This window comes from Sitophilus oryzae, unplaced genomic scaffold (assembly GCF_002938485.1).
Source record: "Sitophilus oryzae breed Bouriz unplaced genomic scaffold, Soryzae_2.0 scaffold_1009_pilon_pilon, whole genome shotgun sequence".
NCBI lineage: Eukaryota > Metazoa > Arthropoda > Insecta > Coleoptera > Curculionidae > Sitophilus > Sitophilus oryzae.
Genome location: NW_022145626.1, coordinates 1,106,249 through 1,127,029, shown reverse-complemented (window position 1 = coordinate 1,127,029; position 20,781 = coordinate 1,106,249). Strand labels below are relative to the sequence as shown.

Genomic DNA, 20,781 nt, shown 5'->3' with positions numbered 1-20,781 from the left:
TATAAACCGTTTTCGAATACATCCTGTAGATAGACAATATTTGCAAAATTTTCCATATATTGTGCATACATGATAATTAGTAGCCTATCAATTATATCAAAATAACAGTTTGAATTTTCTTTTATATATGAGAAAAAAACTTTATAATCTTCTCAATACTAATCCTCCTACCGACCCTATCGGAGATTATCTAGCCGTACGGATATTACTACAGAATAAATTATGAATAATTTTAATTAAAAGACGCTTCCATGAATATTAACGCATCGCGGCGATGCAGCAGTAATTGAATAAACTCTATTCGTTAGATAATTAAATTAGTCTTCGTTGTAATGGAGCATAAATTAAATGGGATGTGCTTTGAATTGCTTAGTCAAAATGACATATCAACTCTTGAACCTCAAGATCCTTATTGAGCTAGAGATAATGTTAATCAATTAGTTGTTGCCCTACGCATATAAATAAATCAACAATATCAAAAAAGTATTTATAGCTAATTTTTGACAGAAAATTACACTTTCTTGGAGAATCTATAAACATCTTCTAATTATTTGACATGTCTGTATGAATTCCTGAGAGGTATGGACTGCAAACTATCTTTCCACCTTTTTGGACCTCTTCCTTTTACCCACTGGTTTCCTTGCAGATCTATGCGTCGTGGCCTGTTTTCTTCCATATGTTTTACCATCTACTCCATCTTATACATCCTGTATTCCACATTGTTCTCATATCTGGGTTCATAATTTAGTCTATTCTAGTATTCTCTATGATGATTCTTAGATACTTTTAAAAAAGGGAGAATCACGAAAAACAGCAAGTGCCTTAGACACAAATAAAACGTGATATAAAAATAAATTCTAGTTCATAACTAAAATTGAGGAATTCTTTAAGTCACCATTAATCCCCAGATATTTTATTAACTATAACCACAAACATGATATCCCATCATTTCTTATTACTATCATTTCCCCAGCGCTGTAGGTCCCTTAATAACGATACACAAGAAAATATAAAGCACATTCCTTAATAACCGATCTCCACTCTACATTTATGACCACATCTAAACTGAACCGCATGTACGTGATTCGAGAGACTAAAATTATTGTCTATGTTGTTGCGTAATATCGTCGTAACCATCTCGGGTTTAATAAGTACCGTGTAACCTAAACTGGTACTCGGAACGCCATGTCAAACTGGAGCTTTTTTGACAACGAACGAGTCGAACGTGTGGTACGGTATCACATAACCGTGAAAATGAGATTCAGGTTTTTATTTATTAATATAATAACACTTATTTCTAAAAAAAAACGAGTAAAAAAGTATATATTTCAGTTAACTACGAATATAACTTTAATTTTCTGTTACTCTATTTCTACATAATGGGAAATATGAAAAAAAAAATTGATGCCGGGAGGCACGTATAGCCGTCCATACTAAAATATGTTAATAAAAAGTTGGTAGGCAGTTCTTTTAGTTTCAAATAAAGAAATATTTCTATTTTTTTTATCTCAAAAACTGCGACTTTGGCTGATTTTGATGTTATTACGAATTTAGTTGCAAATATTATTCCTAATCTTAAATTGAAAACCGCGTTTCGCGAGCTACTGTAATTTTGGAGTTACGATTTTTTTAAAATTTTAACCCCCTCCCATACCCCCTTACCAACCCCCCACCCCTACCAAAAACTAATGGCCAGATTGTCGGGTGCCACAGTATTTTTGTGCCAAATTTGGTTAAAATCGGTTTAGCGATTTTTGAGTTATCGTGTTACAGACAGACGGACAGACGGACAGACAGACAGACAGACACCATGAAAATCTTTTGTATTTAGGTCATTTATGACCCAAATAACTCATTTTGAGTGAAATTAAAAAAACTTTTTTTTTTGCCTATCTTAATAGCCTACCAAACCTACATATAAGTAAGAACGGAAAAACATACCCATTTATTGAAACTTATAACAATAATTGTAAACAATGAAGCACTTGTAAATTGTAACTAAACATTACTTGCCTCAATTTTCGGATTCAGAAGCTGCTTTTGCATTATTTGTTATGTCATTTTTGATGTATTTTACTTAGTGCACTCGAGACATTCCATTATTTCTGGGACAAAAATAACTCTCTTCTTTACCAATTTTGGACATTTTTTGTACCGTTTGATGTTTCAAGATGTTGTACTTTAGTAGATCTTTTGATTAGATTTCTTAATCTGCTAGCACATAAGAATACAAGAGGCGGAATATAATTTTTTGCATTCCGTTACCAAGATATCGAAGTAAAACAACCATAGTGAACTGGATGATTAAAGTAGAAAAACTAAGTATATAATAGTGGAGTGCCCAGAGACTTTTACCTCGGAATTCAATTACTATGAATGTATTAATGTGAAACCTTCTGTATTGTGTTTTATAGATAAAATACTAAAATGTTTACCCATTTTTTTTTCGTTGCTTTTAATTCTTTGTTTTAGTAATTTTAGTAAATCCTTAATTATTTCCTTCTCTTAATATTTTGATTTTTTTAATTCTTTTTCTAAGTAAATTTATTGAAATAAATAAATCTGATGCATAGGCTATACCTATTCTGCTTATATTCTAATCATTGAAATTTTGATTGAAATCGAATTATACAGGGTGCCGCGTCATATACGACGCGGTTTTTGCAAGGAGAACAAAATTTGTATTGAAGTGAAATTTTGTGAGGTTATGTAAGTCAATTTAAAGCATTTTCTAAAATTATGTAGAGGTTCTACAGGGTGTCCCCAAAACAAGTTACACATCAAAGTTATGTTTTTTGTAATGGAACACCCATTAATTGATTTTTGGATTCTAGTAAAAAAATAACGGTTTGTTTCATTAGAAAAGTATATGACTAAAATGTATAGTTTTTGAAATACATTCACCGGCACGAAAAATGGGCACCTTAAAACTTTGATGTATTTTAAAGGTTAATATATTTTATTTTAATGGGCCGATTTTGATGATTTTTTTAAGCAGTGTGTTGCCAAATTATTTGACTTTTTAGTATCTTTTTCTAAATTAAAAATGAAACTCCCCATCTGTTATTTATACAAGGGAAAACACCCTGTGAAATATGTTAAAACAGCAAGAAATTTAAAAATATTTTTATCATCTACATACATCCTTTCTCAATTTTTTGTTTCTTGGTTCTCCTCATTAGCTTTATTTTTGTTGAAAATATTTGGTTTTAAAGAAGGCACTAACATTTTTTCGTAATTCTTACATTAAGACCATGCCTTTGCTTTTGAGCCTAGTCAACACATCTAGTAAGTTCTGGTCCCGAAGCAGGTCTTCTTGACATAAGATTTTCTTCATTTAATCTTCTTCTTGTAGTCCGTTAGTTAATATGTACGGTCCTTAAGTGCAATACATTATCAATTTGAAAAGCTGGCAAACGGCGCGGCGGTTTCTTAGCGATAAACTTACAATAAGTTGATCGTCTCGATTAGAAGTTCTCATACGAAGGTTTCTGGACGTTTAGATTGACGTCCTCATGGACGTTTTCATAATTCAAAGACCATTTAGTATACTAAGGTATTTTTGGTATTTTTGGAACCGGATTTTTATAGCAAATTCTTTGAACTCGAATAAATAAATGATATATAATAGACTAACCCTGTATATCTACAAAAATATTTTTGAAATGTGAACTACCATTAAACATATATTTTGTAAAAGGTTTGGAGTGAAAACCTCAAATAGGAATCCTGATACAGAGCTTTTCCGGAATACGGAGCCATCTTGTATGTATGTATTTGTATATGTGTGTTTATTTAAATACTAATTTGTAATATATCTTATTAACAATACAATGCAACAAGTTTTATAAAAATTCGTTCACAGTAAATGAATTCCGAGGTTTGTATCCCATAAGGGCTTAAAGCACTCCACTATAAAGTCAGTTGAAAACTCATAAAAATAATAATACTACGTTTATATTTAAAACTTTTCGTTAGATAATTGGCTGTTTATATTTTAGTTAAACAGCAAGAATTCCTAAAACCCTTTGTTTCTGTACAGAGAGTTTTCGACTTTTAATATTATAATACGAAAGCCTATACGATAATTGGATCCAATAATTGAATATAAGTTCACCATCTTCACATCTTCAAAATTTGGGAAGACATGGGAGAGAAACAAGCTCCTAAATCCTGCCTTCAATATCTGTTTTAAAGTTGCATAGGCCAGACTATTTACAGTCTATTTAGTAAGCATAACAAGACTTCTAGTAATACTTCAGATATTTTTCAAGTACATCAGCCGGTGCTTGAAAAAATAATACATATCAAAGATATAGGAATACATACATATCAAAGATATAGGAATAAGGTAAGTGATTTTTTATGGATTGAGGGAATATAATTATTAGAGATGTGTTTTTTCTCAAACTAGAGGATATTTCCTTACATGGTTAAACATAAATTTATTTTAAAAGTGCTGAATAATTTATTCTGTCATATTTAATGAAGTAGAGATGTAAGTATAGCAAATGTAAGAAATAGATTTTGAAAATATAGCATTTGGCCTGTAGATTTGATTTGAGGTACAAAATGAGCTGGAAGCTGAACTGATAGTAGTAATTCCAGTCCAACATTCTCCCGTAATCAAAAATATAGGGAGTTTAAAAAAAATGTGTCATCTTTCGCTGGGAGATTCCTCACGTAAAAAAATATTTTTCATATCAATAAAAAGTCTTCATTTTTTTCTCGATTTGTTATAATTTTCTTCGATGTGCTTTTACAGATTCAAATTAAATTTTGAGGGTAAAAAGTACTACCCTCAAAATTTCATTCGAATCTCTAAAAGCATTTGGAAGAAAATTATAATACCTAAATCGAAAAAAATGAAGACTTTAACCAACAGTAGCTACGGAATAAAGCCCGATTGTGCTTTATTCCGTAGCTTTATAGATGTAGATTGTGCTTTATCTATGTCGATATAAAAAAATAATCTTACTTTTACGTGGGAATGTTTTTTTTTCATGTTTTTTTAAACACCCTGCTTATTTCATCAAGCCGTTCATCAATTATATGTCCAAAGATTAAATTTAAAACATTTTTGGTTAAAATGGATAATGGATTCGAAACAAAATGTATATTGGCGGTGGTATTATATTATATCTATGGCATTTAAAAAAGTAAAAAATAAGTAAGAAAGTAATAATTCCAATTTATTAATGAAATTTATAAATGATATACATTTAAGAGCATCCAATTCCTTCATCGCTCGTTCTTCGTTAATTTTACATAAAGACCTACCTACTTATTTATTGCTCTCCACAAATCTCTTCGCTCCTCAAAGCATTCAGTTTAAAACAACATCCATCCACAAACTCGAGACACTGTGTCAACGCGACTCATCCCTCCGCAACGGTAACCGCGATCGTTCGGAGTTGGCCGCGACTAAGCGCCGCTTGTTTTGTAAACAATTGAACGGCGCGCCGCGTCTGCTGCACGTGATCTGATGCCGGGCGAAGCAAACGGCACGAAACTTGTCCGCAAACGGTTCGATGGGGACTGAGAGGATCGAGGACGGGGTTCGGATCCCGGACGGCGTCGGCGATGCGTGGAAGAATGGCTTGGAAATGGAAGAGATGGGTGGTTTCGAAAGGGGAAGAATTGAGATGGATTGCCTGCACCAATGCGGAAGAAACTAGCAATAGATGCAGAAAGGGGTGTAATTCACGCTATTTGACGTAGAGTGTTGTAGTTAAATGAGTAATTTTAGTACTTAATATTCACATACTATTACAAAAAAAGGTAGTATTCAATTCAAGCAACGGCCTTACATAGATTGAAAGGACACTGTCTCCTCAACAAACACCTCAGTAGGCTGAAGCTGAGGAACAACAGCGAATGCAGATTTTGTAGGGAACACCTTATCACTGAGTGCGCCGAGAAGACGACCATTCGTGCCATGAACTTTGGTACGTCTGACGTCGAGGATGGAGAGCTGGCCTCTGTGGAGCCGTCTCAGATACTGGGTTTTGTTAAAGCCCTGAGATTGTATAATGAGTTATAATTCGTTATAACTCAAGAAAGGGGAACACACAATAGATCTATAAGGTCGCGGTGATTAACTCCTCTCCTAAACATTCTACATTCTACATAGATTGAAGATTGTAGATTATATGGGAGGAGGGGGGTGGGGGGTAAGTAAATAGCAATGACCTTATAGATCTATTGTGTTTCCCCTTTCTTCCTCAGTTTCTTGAGTTATAACTCACAAGTACAGTCTCTGGGTTTTGACAAAATGCGGTATCTAAGACGGTTTTACAGTTAGTTCTCCATCTCCGGAATGAAAGAAACTCTGGAATGAAAGAAGAAGAGAGTACTTTAGAACAACAGGCAGAATATTTGATATTGATGAGGTAGTAGAAAGACTGGTAGGAACTAAATAAGAATAATTTAGGATTTTACAGAGAGAAAGAGACCAGCAACATGCTTCAAAGTATTTTTCATACAGCTACTGCGTAATGCGCGAGTGGTCCCGTTGCAGTTAGTGAAGTAAAGGGAGGCGGTTTTTTTAGTCGGTAAGAATCCGACGCAACCTCGACAACTAAACACCAGTCGTAGTGTCTTGATTTTTTCCTCTCCAACAAAAAAAAGTTCTCCATTTCCGACGTCAGTCGTACCAAAGTTTATGGCACGAATGGTTGTCGTCTCGGCTCATTCAGTGATGAGGTGTTTCTCCATTTTTCCAACAGAATCTGCATTTGCCGTTGTTTCTTAGGTCCAATCTACTGAGGTGTTCATTGAGCAGACAGTGTCCTGTTAAAAGCCCCGTTACAATTCAGAGACTGTTCTTACTTAAATAAAGGAAAATATTTGATTTTTCTTGATCGTAAGTCCTCAGAAACTTCTTCGAGGCTCTTTGCCCGTTGAAAGATTCCAATTCCAGCTTACGGATGGAGTCTTTCAGGTTCATGAATTCCGCTTTAAGTTTGTTTCTACTTGGAAGCATAACAGTTCTGGTTCAGTTAGTGGAGTGTTCGCTCCTTTTCTAGTTAGATCTTCTGCTATTTCATTACCTTCTATCTCTTGGTGATCTGGCACCCAGAGTAGGAAGATCTTATTTTCTATGCCTGATTTGTTCAGTTACTCTAGGCAGTCATTTACCAATTTCTGTGAATGAAATCTTACTCAAAAAAACTTACTCAGTTAATTTTCTTGTATATGCTTGTGAACTGTAGTACTTAACATTTTTATATTGCACATAAATATATTAATATACAGGGTGGTCCGAACTTTATTCCGGAAACTTCGGCAGCTTATTCTGCAGATAAAAATAAGTCAAAAAGTTCGTAAAGATGTATGTTCTAAAATGCTAAGTTTCGGAGATACAGAGTGTAGAAGTTTTAATTTTATTTCGATTTTTTCCAAATAATTTCTGAAGTAACGTCAATATTTGGATGAACATTGTCTGGGTTTTTTTAACATGAGAAATTTTATTTTGATATCAATATGACTACTACTTGTAGAGGGCGCCACCTACATATTTTTACCGGTGTGAAGAGTAATAACTTTTCGTCCGTACCTGTATAAAACAACTGATTAAAAAAATATGCATTTACGACGTTTTTACGTAAAAAAAGTCAGTCACTTTATAAAAGTCGCTACGAGTAATGGTTCTCGAGATGTTTGGAATCGAAATTATCAATACCTGTCATCATTGACGTAAATTAAACATGTTGACTAAATAGTTATCAGACTGAAATAATAAATATGAAATATTTTTGTGCCAAAAGTTCAATAGAAATTCTTTATCATCATTTTTTTTAAGAAAAATTTATGATTAATTTAAAAAGAAAATAAAAAGTTCCCCAATTTATCATTTCAGTCAAATAACTATCTACTTAACATGTTTATTTTTTATGAATAATGACATGTATTGGCTATTTCCATTCTAAACATCTTGAGAACGGTTGCTCGTAGCGATTTTTACCAAGAGACATTTTCACGTAAAAAATCACGGTAATGTATATTTTTACACTCAGTAGTTTTATACAGGTACGGACGAAAAATTACTACTCTTCAAAACAGTTAAAACACATTTAGTTGGCGCCCCATACAAATAGGAGTCATATTGACATCAAAATCAAATTTCTCATGTCAAAAAACTGCCAGACACCAATTTTCATCCAAATATTGATGTTACTTCAGAAATTATTTGGAAAAAATCGAAATAAAAATGAAACTGCTACACATGTATCTCCAAAACTAAGCATTTTAGGACATACATTTATACGGACTTTTTTACTTATTTTTATCTGCAGAATATGCTGCCGAAGTTTCCGGAATACAGTTCAGATCACCCTGTATACAAAAAAGGTACTATTCAACTCAACAAACAGATTCACGCAGAGACACTATACAGAAAGCTGGGGGTATTAAAAAAAAGCCCTGTTAGTAGTGGAGAGGGAGAAGGGGGTTTCTACGCCAATGGCGGTGGCGGTGGGAGCGCACTGTGCATGCGCTAGGAGGAGGGGCACTGCGCATGCGCTAGGAGGAGGGGCACTGCGCATGCGCAAGGACGGGCTGTCACCTGTCATCTGTCAAACCTGTCACCTGTCACCTGTCACTGTCAAACGTCAAACCTGTCAAATGTCAAACCTGTTACCTGTCAAACGTCAAACCTGTCACCTATCAAACGTCAAACGTTAAACGTTAAACGTTAAACGTTAAACGTTAAACGTTAAACGTTAAACGTTAAACGTTAAACGTTAAACCTATCACCTATCACCTATCACCTGTCACCTGTCACCTGCCACCTGTCAAACGTCAAACCTATCACCTATCACCTGTCACCTGCCACCTGTCAAACGTCAAACCTGTCACCTATCAAACGTCAAATGTCAAACCTATCTTACGTCATACCCCATTCCTATTATGTATTTATCCGTTCTCTTATAATAATAATATTATACAGATTATTATTTATACTATATATACAGGTTAACAGCTTTGAATGTATGTCTGTCTTTACCTATCTGACCTGCTATGAATTTTGGCGAAAAACAAAAATTTCAACAACTGTATTCTGAAATAAATCTCTTCATTCCAAATGCGTGTTAGTTAACCATTTTTGTAGCAGATGATCTAAACCCAAGAGTATTTCATGACAAAATGGTGACGGGATTTTTAAAGTGAAATATCTATCAATATCATCTGTACAGCTTTATACTATAATATAGAATACAATAAGCGAATAAATTATCTATATAATATTTTAAACAATTTTTCCTTAACTAGTTTCATTTAAAAAACTAGTCTAATATCCATTGCGACTCACAAAAACAAGTTAATATTATACTTTTATTGGGCTCGGTAAAGAAAATTAATCTATACTAATATATAAAATCCTTAAGTGACTGACATACTGATTAATCACGATCCTGCTCAAACCACTCAACGTAAGAAGCTCAATTTTGGCATACAGGTTGATTCTAGGGTGTAGATGTTCGATAAGAAGGGATTTTTCGAAATTCCAGTTCCAAGAGGGTGAAACCACCCCTCAAATATTACAATATTTTTTATTTAAAAAACGGTCAAGTTTCCGAAAAAACGATTAAACACGTATATTTTATTTTGTTTTTTTACATATTTGAAGATTTTAAAAAAGTATACAGGGTGTGTCGAAAAATCTGGTCATTGATTAATCACGATCCTGCTTAAAGCGCTTGACGTAAAAAGCTGATTTTTGGAAAACAGATTGACTTTAGGGTGTAGAGGTTCGATAAGAAGGGATTTTTCGAAACTCGAATTCTAAGGGGATGAAACTTTCCTTCAAATATTAAAATATTTTTTATTTAAAAACCGGTGAGTTTTTCGGAAAAACTCTTAAACACGTATATTTTATTTTGTTGTTTTACATATTTTAAGATTTTTTATAAATTTATACAGGGTGTTTCATAAAATATGACCATTGAGTAATCACGATTCTGCTTAAACTGCTTGACGTTTAAAGCTGATTTTTGGTAAACAGATTGACTGTGGGGTATAGACGTTCCATAAGGAGGGGTTTCTCGAATCTCAAATTCCAAGAGGGTGAAAACGCCCCTCAAATATTACAATATTTGTTATTTAAAAAACGGTTAGTCTTTCGGGAAAACGCTTGGACAAGCATAATTTATTTGTTTTTTTTTTACATATTTTGAATTTTTTTAAAAAATCATACAGGGTGTTCCAAAAAGTTGGGTAACTTCTTAACCACGATTCTGCTTAAACTGCTTGACGTAAAAAGCTTATTTTTGGCAAACGGATTTTTCGAAAGTCAAATTCCAACGAGATGAAACTACCCCTCAAATATTACCAAGTTATATAATAATATCGCCATATTGTTTTTTCTCATTTTTTTAATTTTTTTTTTAGAACTTTTTAAATCATGCTGACATAAATGTGAGAAAATTTTATCCAGTTTGCATGTTAATGGAAATTCTTGTTTTGCTTTATCATCACCATTACAAATGATTAATTCGACGCGAACGAAGTCGCTGGTACACGCTAGTATTTGTAATATTTTTTCAAGATCTTTTAGGTTAGGTAAGTTTATTTTTAAGTTAAAGACAGTTAAAAATATATCCGTGCATTCTGAACCAAGCTTATACTCTCAGATGCAAACAGAGAAAATTTTGGTCAAATTTAAAGTGTTATATTTTTGTTATTTTTAGACCTATTTCCATTATTTTTTTAGCAAACTGTATATAATTAATCAACTTTAATTCGTAAACTGAGTTTTTTGTATATTTTAGTAATTGGGATATTATACAGGGTTAATCGATGGGTTGTTTTTTATCTTAAATTTAAAACACCCTGTTCAATGATTTCGTGTGTAAATTTTCCTAAAATATAATTTTACTGTAGAACCATATCTCCTGAGCATTTTGTTTTTTGATTCATATCAATACATGCTTTGGTTTATTTTTAAGAGCGAAATGAACTGATCGCAATCAATTTGCAATTTTTTCAGTCATCATTACTTTTGATGTAATTTTTTATAAAGACGCGATGATTTTGGTTAGTGATGGGAAAATCCGATTAATTTCAATAATCCAGTACTCGAGTATCAAGCGATTGGAATAACCGCATCTTGTAAGTACTCGTTAACGCCAAGCGCCAAGCAGTAAGTTGCGTGCACAGGGCACATATTCTTAATGAACGACAAGTAGTAAGCGGCGAGCGATTCGCTTAATCGCTTGATTTAGTTTATTTCGAAGCATTGTCGATGTAGGTCGTAAAATTTTGTCCCTCGCAGATACGCAACGGAAAAATATACCGGGTGCGTCTCAAAAGCGACTCACCTCTATAACTTTTTTATTATTTTTTCAGATAAAACAACGAGATTTGGCATGTAGTATATGACATAAATTAGGATTGATTGACATATTCAATTGTTTTCGGTCACTTCCGGTTTCACAGGAAATGATTACAACTTTTGATTTTTAAATGGCACCCTCGGTATTTTTTTACTTTATTCAGTAGAAAATGACACTCTGAATAGAATGACATATCACATGTCAACTTTTGACATTTTCGCATATGGTTTATTTGAAATTGTAACATGCGGTTTATAACGACAATTTGACTCGAAGTACCAAGTGTGTGGTATAAAATGATTCGTAAAAAAATTCTTTTTCGAAATATGCTAATGAGCCACACTCATTCCATTTGAAAAAAAAGAGATATGGTCAAAAATACGATTTGGGCATTTTTTAAACCGGCCAGGGGCGCTATTCTGTACAATCGTCGGAATCTGCCATAAGACCGATCGGTAACTATGACAACAACAATTAACACATTTTTACTATATTACATGTATTGTGTTGATTGTTGTTGTAATAGTTACCGATCGGCCCTATGGCAGATATCGCAAATTTGAACCGACGACTCTCGGTATCTCTACGGTGAGGTTAACAAGGGCACGGTAGAGATACCGATTTTCATCGGTACAAATTTGCGATATCTGCCATAGGACCGATCGGTAACTATGACAACAACAATTAACACATTTTTACTATATACAAATACGTATCGAGAGCTGTCTTAACTTACCGATACCGACGATTTTACAGAATAGCGCCCCAGGGCAAGACACTAAAGACATTAGACGATCAAATTTATTTTTCCAAGGCTCCTTGCTTAAAAATTAGTGTTTTAACACAGCCATGGCACTCTAGATTGAAATTTAAAATACAATTTGTTTTTGAGTGAATATGTCAAAAGTCAACGTTCGTCGCTTGGCACTCGTCACTTGCATCGCTCGTTCATAATCGAGCGATGTCGGTTATTTCAATAATCGAGTACTCGAGCGAATTTTCGCTCGAGTTTTCCATCACTAGTTTTGGTGATTATTGTCGTAACGTCATATTACGCTGCATCGGATACTCTATACTAAATTTAAAAAAAAACGTTAAAGACTTAACATTAATAACGATAACAGATCTAATAATATTAAGAAAAACATCTGTAACACTGAAGTATACAAACAGAAAGAAAAATGTAAAAAATACACTAATATCTTGTATTGGCTCCCCTGCTATAACTGCCTGTGTATGTTTGTTCATACCAGGGTTGGAAAAAATCATGATTTTTTTTAAAAAATCAAAAAAATCAGATTTTCTTGATTAAATCAGATTTTTTTGATTTTAATAGAAAACATTATTTAAATCGGATCTCCAAATAATTAGGAATTAATTTCAAGTCCTGTCCTAAATGGCTAAATCTTCGTAACTCTGCCCGATACTGACAACATTAACAATTCTACGGCGCGTGTCATTTTTTCACATCAGTCACCAATATACTCCGCAAAAAAAGTCGCTGGCTTCAGATCAAAAGGATGTTTTTTTGAAATGTCACAAGATTATTAATTTTTGTCATTTCAACACCTAGGCATAAAAGTAAAACACTTTTACACCTAAGCACAAAAGTACAAAAATATATTATTAAACTAATTATTAAGCGTCAATTTCAACGAGTATACAAATTGCTTCGCGATTACTTAAAAAGTATTACTTTTTATATTATTTGCAACGTTCGAAATTGATTAAAAAAATATTTGTAATATTTTAAAAAATATAGTGTATTCTACTCGGAGTAAAAATGTACTTTTGTGCCTTCCTGTTTACTCCTTACACAATTTGTTCTTCAATACACTATTTTTCGGAAATAGTCTTAAGTCGAGAATGAAATTAGTATTCTCTATTGTCAAAGTCTAAAATACTGCATATTTTCTGACAATCATTTGAAGATATAGCCGAACATCAAAACAACCTTTTTCTGCACTAGGGAGTTTGCGAATGAAATATATTCGAACAACATTTTTATGTCACTTGTCAATAAATTTCAAAATAAATCCCTGCCTTTTAGAAATCTAATGGATTCACACGAAAATACTCCAAAAATCCAGATAATTTTTCGATTTATTAAAAGTATTTAAATATTACAATAGCAAGTGTAACATTTTCTTTAATGAATAGATATAGGGTATAACTGTTATAGAAATATTTTTTATAGTTTTCTAGGACACATTTTTATATTTATTACAGTTATTTTTCTATTTATTGCAAAATTTTAAAAAAGTTGATTTTTTTATTTAAATCACATGATTAAAATTAAAAAAATCACTTGATTTAAATCATGATTTAAATCATTTGATTTAAATCATGCCAACCCTAGTTCATACGGTCATTGAGGCTGCATATATCATATTGCGTTATATTTTTCCATTCTTCTTTAAGGACCAAGTGAAGTTCATTTAATGAGGCTGGTAACGCTTCGCAATCTCTAACCCACCTGCCGAGCATTTCCCAAACGTCGAACATGATGGGCAGTTCATAGTAGTATATAGTTCACAATAATCACCAAAGCTGCCTTGTCATATTCTTAAAAAAAAATTCAAAATTTAATTATAATTGAAAAAATTGCAAACTGTTGGTGGCAAGTTCATTTAGGTCTTAAAAATTAACCAAGCCATATATTGACATGATCCAAAAAAAAATGCTTAGGACACATGGTTCTGACCTTAAAATTATATTCCAGGGAAAACTTACCCACGAAATTATTGCACGAACTTGGCGGGGGCACTGCCGTGCCTCCAGATATATTTATATACAGTTTACCAAAAAAAATCATAAAAATTCGACCAAAAAAAAATATGACACTTTAAATTAAAAAAAAAATCCGGGGGGAAGGAGAGGGAATTTTCAAATGTTTTTGATTAGTCACAAGCAATTTCTATTCTCGGATAAACGGAGGCATGACGATACAAAAAGCTTAAAAGCTAAGCTTTATTTTAAGCAGTAATTAAAGTGTTATATTCAATCAATAAAATTAAAATCGTATTATTAATTGCTGGCTACTGGGTGCATAAAATACGCGTATAGTGTGTCATATGCAAGTATATAGTTTATTGTAATTATAGTCCTGTAATCTGTAATAAAGTATTTTATTGTTGGTTTTGTTAAGGTCTTAGAGAATCGGTAACAATATGATTTTATCAGCTATCTTTCAGGTAGTTTTAATTGTCGTTTTTAAACCTGTTACAAAAACTCTATTATTCTATGCCATCCTCTTCACAAGCCTCGCATTTTGAATTTTCATCACTTTCCCGCGCATTTTTCTCATCCATCCTACTCCCCCTCACTCATTCCATCTCCCTTCCACCGTTTCGTCCTTCGAAATCGATTCGCCGTCGCCGTCCACGTCGCGTCGTCCGGGGACCCACGTTGTGCTTTCGACGAGCGACGCCGGCGTCCCGACGACAAAAGGACGTCGATCGCATCGGCCCGATCAGTCAGAATGCAGCCGTGGCGGCGCTCGGTCATCGGCTGCTCCTCGGTAACAAGCGTCGCGACGACGTCGTTGTTGTTGATTTGCGGAAGGGGGGTGAGTACCCCTCGGCCCTTGGTGGGGGCGCAGTAGATGGGGCGGGCAGTGACGGAACGACGACGATGGTACCGTCGCCGCCGCCGCCGCCCCCGGTGGGCCACGGACGCACGGAGGATCAGCCGGATTTGGCTGCGGTCGGGTCAGTATTATTCACCTATTTTTGCCAGATTTATAATAATGATAATAAATGATGTTATTTATTAATTACCACAAAATATATCAATATGAGAAAATCGACGACATTCGGCATTAAGAAGCTCTTTTATTCAACCAACTTCGTGCTAAAAAAAAATAAATGATATCCACAAATTTTGAATTAATTGTTATCACGTACACTTTATATTACTATTCAGTGTTTATTTGTATCTTTTTTGGAAAATATTATTATCCAGGGTGTCCCAGAAATAAGTGCAAGTAGTTTAACTGGTAGTATAGTTCAACCCCAGAAACACGCCTAACAGTTTTTTTGCGAAAAATTTTTTTTCAAAATTCTAAATTTTTTGAAAAAATTTTTGGATTTCTTTTTAGTTACAGAACATAATTTCTTGATAATATGACAACATAGGTATTAGATTAAATTTACAAGATAGAAAATCCAGAAAAGATCCAGTGGTTCTCAAAATTTTAGTAAAAAAAAGATTTTTTTTTGAAATTGTCAAAGTAAAATAACTCCGTTATCTTGGACTTATTTGGAAAACAGTAAAGAGAAAATATGTTTCTTTTGTCGAGATCTACCAGCCCTTAAAATACTGGCACTTATTTCTGGGACACCCTGTATAAGAAAAGAATTTTATAGGCTTAAAAATAAAATAATTTTTTTTCCATAGCAACTGTTAAAATTGCCTTATATCTATCAAAAATAGTAGATAAAATAGTACTTTAACAGCAAGGGTAGATTAAATGATACTTTAACAGCGAGGATAGGAAAAAAAATTATTTCTTCTCGCACGTTTTTTAATTGCTTCCATTTTTGAAAATGTTTGTATCCCTTTTCATAAGTTATTCGGGATTTAAATGGAAGTAGTTTGGATATGGCGTTTGTCGCCTCAGCCTGAATATCTGTTGATAATTTACTTATTTCGTTTTGAGCCATTTCTGGCCCGAATTCAATCAGCAATCAACACGAAAGAAAATTAAAAAAAATATTGACTCAAAACTGACAACTAAAGAGACAGCTTTATTTATTTGTCAAATTACATAGAAACCAACAACAACGCCAACCCAGCATAATATTTTTTCAACTCGTAATCAATTTCTTGAAATAATAATTTCTGAATATTTTTTAAAACGTAACTCGCTATGGAAAAAAATATTGTTTTATACACGACGATAAAATTGCATTATCTTCTCCCGAAATTACTCGCGATTTCATCGCTCGTGAATTGATCTTTTCGATCGACGATAAAATACCATTTTATCGTATTGTATAAAAAAACTATTAAATACAGTATGTCCCCGGATTGTCTTTACAAGAGGAAAACCTTTTTTATTATAGTAATTTCAGAAAATTGAATTCTTTACAAAAAAATTTGCTTCTTCAATAATTGCTAATTCCGTTTATACTTTTCCAAATTTGCATATCATTTTAAAGAAAATAAAAAAAAAAATTGCGCCGGGAGGCACGTATAGCCGCCCATACTAAAATATGTTAATAAAAGTTGGTAGGTAGTTCTTTTAGTTTCAAAGTAAAGGAATTTTTCAATTTTTTTTAATCTCAAAAACTGCGACTTTGACTGATTTTGATGTTATTACAAATTTTATTGCAAATAGTATTCCTAATCTTAAATTGAAAACCGCGTTTCGCTAGCTACTGTAATTTTGGAGTTTTTTTTTGAACGAATTGAACGATTTTTTTTTAATTTTAACCCCCTCCCATGCCCCCTTATCAACCCCCACCCCCACCAAAAACTAATGGCCAGATTCTCGGGTACCCCAGTATTTTTGTGCCAAATTTGGTTAAAATCGGTTTAGCGGTTTTTGAGTTATCGTGTTACAGACAGACGGACAGACGGACGGACGGATAGACAGACAGACAAACCGAATGAAAATATTTTGTATTTAGGTCATTTATGACCCAAATTACTAATTTTGAGTGAAATTAAAAAAACTTTTTTTGCCGATCTTAATAGCCTACCATACAGTGGCGGATACAGGAATTTATTTTAGGGGGGGCCCAAAATAGAAAGTAATGTAGAATATGCTCTTTAGGGTGCCATTTTTAACCGAAAAGCCTAATAATTACCACAATTTACAGACATTAGGGGGGGCCCGGGCCCCATGGGCCCCCCCTCTGTATCCGCCACTGCTACCGTACCTGTTGGTATGGTCGGCTAAAAATCATTAAAATATGGTTGCATTTTTTCCAAAAGTCCTAAAAAATCAAAAGGCGCTTCAATGGAAATATAATTTCGAATGCATTCTTTCACAGATGGATATTATTAATTTTGATTAACATCATAATATGTTTTGCTGTTATTAAAGTAACACATTTTCCGAAACTAGTATCACCCTTTCCCAGTGCGCATCTAGATATTGAAACTCAGAGAGGTAGTGACAATATTTAAATAAAGTACTAAATTAAAATTATATTTACGCGTAGGGTAGAGGTATTGTGACTGTAAAAGAAATATACCTGGATTGGTTTGGATATTCTATTTTAATTGATATTATTACCTCCTTTTGTGATAATTTTTATGTTATCACATTTTATCTTCCCCATTACTCCTCCCGTATATACACCACTGTCCTTTCCGTAACACTAATTCGAAGTTGGTCAAAGAATGCCTAGAGAAGCTCAACAAATTAGGCAAAGAAAATAAAGTCCTCCTACTCTGGGTGCCTGCTCACCAAGGGATAGAAGGCAATGAAAAAGCAAATGATCTAGCTAGGAAAGGAGCGAACACTCCACTAACTGGACCAGAACCGTTCTGTTTTCCAAACGGGAACCAACTGAAAGCGGAACTGAAGAATCTGGAAGACTCCATCCGTAACTTGGAATGGGTGTCCTCCACCGGTCTAAGACACTCGAAAAAGTTCCTTAGAACTTATGACCGAGAAAAATCAAAGGTTTTCCTTGATTTAAGTAAAAACAATCTTCGGATTGTCACGGGGTTTCTAACAGGACACTGTCTCCTCAACGAACACCTAGTAGGCTGAAACTGAGAAACAACGGCGAATGCAGATTTTGTGGGGAAAATGGGGAAACACCAGAACACCTTATCACTGAGTGCGCCGAGACGACGACCATTCGTGCCATGAACCTTGGCACGTCTGATGTCGAGGATGGAGAGCTGGCCTCTGTGGAGCCGTCTCAGATACTGGATTTTCTTAAAGCCCTGAGACTGTATGATGAGTTATAACTCGTTATAACTCAAGAAAGGGGAACACACAATAGATCTATAAGGTCGCGGTGATTAACTCCCCTTCTAAACATTCTACATTCCGTAACACTGATGTAAATTTTGTGATTCTTTAATTTTTTAAAACAACAAAATATAATTCTTAATCAAGGTGACTTGGAAAAATAAATTTGATCGTCTAATGTTTTTTGTATCTTCTCCTGGCCAGTTAGAAAATGCTCAAATCGTATTTTTATTCATATCTCAATATTTTCAAACGGAACGAGGGTGGCTCATTAGCATTTTTGGAAAAAATATTTTTTACGAATAATTTGAAACCACTCACTTGGTATTTCGAGTCAAATGTTCACTACGAACCGCAAGTTATAATTTCAAATAAACGATATGCAAAAATGGCTAAAGTTGACATATGATATGTCATTCTATTTAGAGTGTTATTTTCTATCGAATAAAATAAAAAACTGCCGAGGGTGCCATTTAAAAATCAAAAGTTGTAGTCATTTCCGGGAAACAGGAAGTGACCAAGATCGATTGAATACGCCAATCAATCCTAATTTATGTCATATACTAACAAACCAAATTTCGTTTTTTTAAATGAAAAAAGCTATAGGGGTGAGCCACTTTTGAGAGGCACCCGGTATATTAAAGAAAGAAATCGAAATGCACTACCGTAGAAACGTGTTTTATTTTTAGGACTTTTCAACAATATTTTCATGTTTTTATTAATTTTCTATTAAACGGTATGGAAATTTAGAAAAGTATAAACGGGATTAACCATTTAATAACAAGCAAAATTTTTACGAAAAATGCATTTTTCTCAAAATGTCAATAATAAAAAAGCTTTTCTTCTTGTAAAGACGACTTCTTGCAAAGACGTAATAAGTGTATATTATTATTATTGTTTTATGGTGATTACAAAAATGTGTTAATAACCGCTAAGAATATGTTTATTCAAAAATTATATACGCCTTGATATTATATTACAAAAAAATATTTCGTTAAGATTTTGGTTTTTGGAAAATATATTTCTGTTTTAGTGGCAAAGCATCCAGCTTTTTCGGGAATGAAAACGCTGCAAAAGTTTAAAGAAATCAACATTTTTTTGTCGAAAAAATTTGATTGGAATCAAACCAAAATATCTGTTTAAAATTACTACAGGGTGTAATTTTTTGAGTACCGAGAAAGCTTTATATCAAGTTATTAGTTTGAGACTTTTGCTGTAATCTCTCTTATACCCCGTTGGCAAGCAAACCTTTAAGTCGGCGTTTACATGTATAGGAGTGAGTCTTTATGACAATCTAGTAAGTCGAGTAAGCAAAAATACGAAGTATTTATTATGTAACTACTTAATCTGAAGTTAGATTCCATGCGCTTGGAAAAATTCTCGCCTTCTGTCTTTATTCAGTACATCTTATTTTACTAAGCGTGTTGGTCGTACTCTTCGTACACATGAAAACCGGCACCCAAGACCAGAAATGCCGACCTTTAGTAAAATACAGGGCGAGTCTTAAATAAGTGCAAATATTTTCAGGGCTGGTAGATCTCTATAAAAGAAACATATTTTCTCTTTACCGTTTTTCAGATAAGTCCAAAATAATCGAGTTATGTAAGTTTGAAAATTAAAAAAAATGATTTTTTTTGAAAAACTTTTGAGCATCCCTTTTGTTGCCGTAACCATAGAGTAAAGCCGTAACTATGATAATATTAGAGATTAAGTAATTATACCGTGGGAAAATTTGCGGTAAACAGGCAGTTCTAAAAAGTTTCCGAAAATATACACGGAAATTAAAAAGAAAATGCACGATTTTCAACATATTTTTTCAGCGAAAAAAACCTCATAGACGTGTTCCTGGGTCCAAATATACCACCCCTGAAAATATTTGCACTTATTTAAGACTCACCCTGTACACATTGAATAAGTGAAATAAATAATTTATTAATATTCTTTATTATAATACAAAAAAGTGATTTCAGTTGTTCTTTAGTGTTAAATACTTCAGTACAATTCAAATTAGTACAATTAGCCGAATTTTTAGCATAACAATAGATTCAATATATTACGTTAAACAAAGTGTTTACTATAATAATTAACTATATTTATCCTAACAATTATATTTATTATACTTTTTTCTCAGGAAAGTTTTAAATATATTTAACATTTTCAGATATTTCTATACATAATGTGAAATTACTACCTAATAAAAAATGTTGAATAATTTTTCATTAGCACGTATCACACAGATCAATCACTGTATCTGTAAATGGTTTATATTGTACATTAAGGATTCAATGCCACATGCCAAATGATATATCTAATTGTTGATAAATGTGCTTTATATACATTAATAATATTTATAATAAACTAATAGGACCAAAGGACCAAAAAATAGTCAAATTTTATAAAATTAGTCAAATTATTTTAAACTAGCATGTACGCGCGACTTCGTTTGCGTCGAATTAATCATTTATAATGGTGATAAAGCAAAGCAAGCATTTCCATTAACATACGAACTGG

At 33.3% G+C, this 20,781-nt stretch overlaps 1 protein-coding gene across 1 annotated transcript in view; it reads left to right on the top strand.

The window, feature by feature from the left end:
- Positions 1-14,780: 14,780 nt before the first annotated feature.
- Positions 14,781-20,781, top strand: part of LOC115874113 (cGMP-specific 3',5'-cyclic phosphodiesterase-like) — a 251,683-nt gene continuing 245,682 nt past the window's right edge. Inside the window, exon 1 of the mRNA XM_030889208.1 lies at positions 14,781-15,046. Within this exon, the coding sequence (XP_030745068.1) occupies positions 14,970-15,046 (77 nt within the window). The 5' untranslated portion in view covers positions 14,781-14,969. The remainder of the gene's footprint in view (positions 15,047-20,781) is intronic.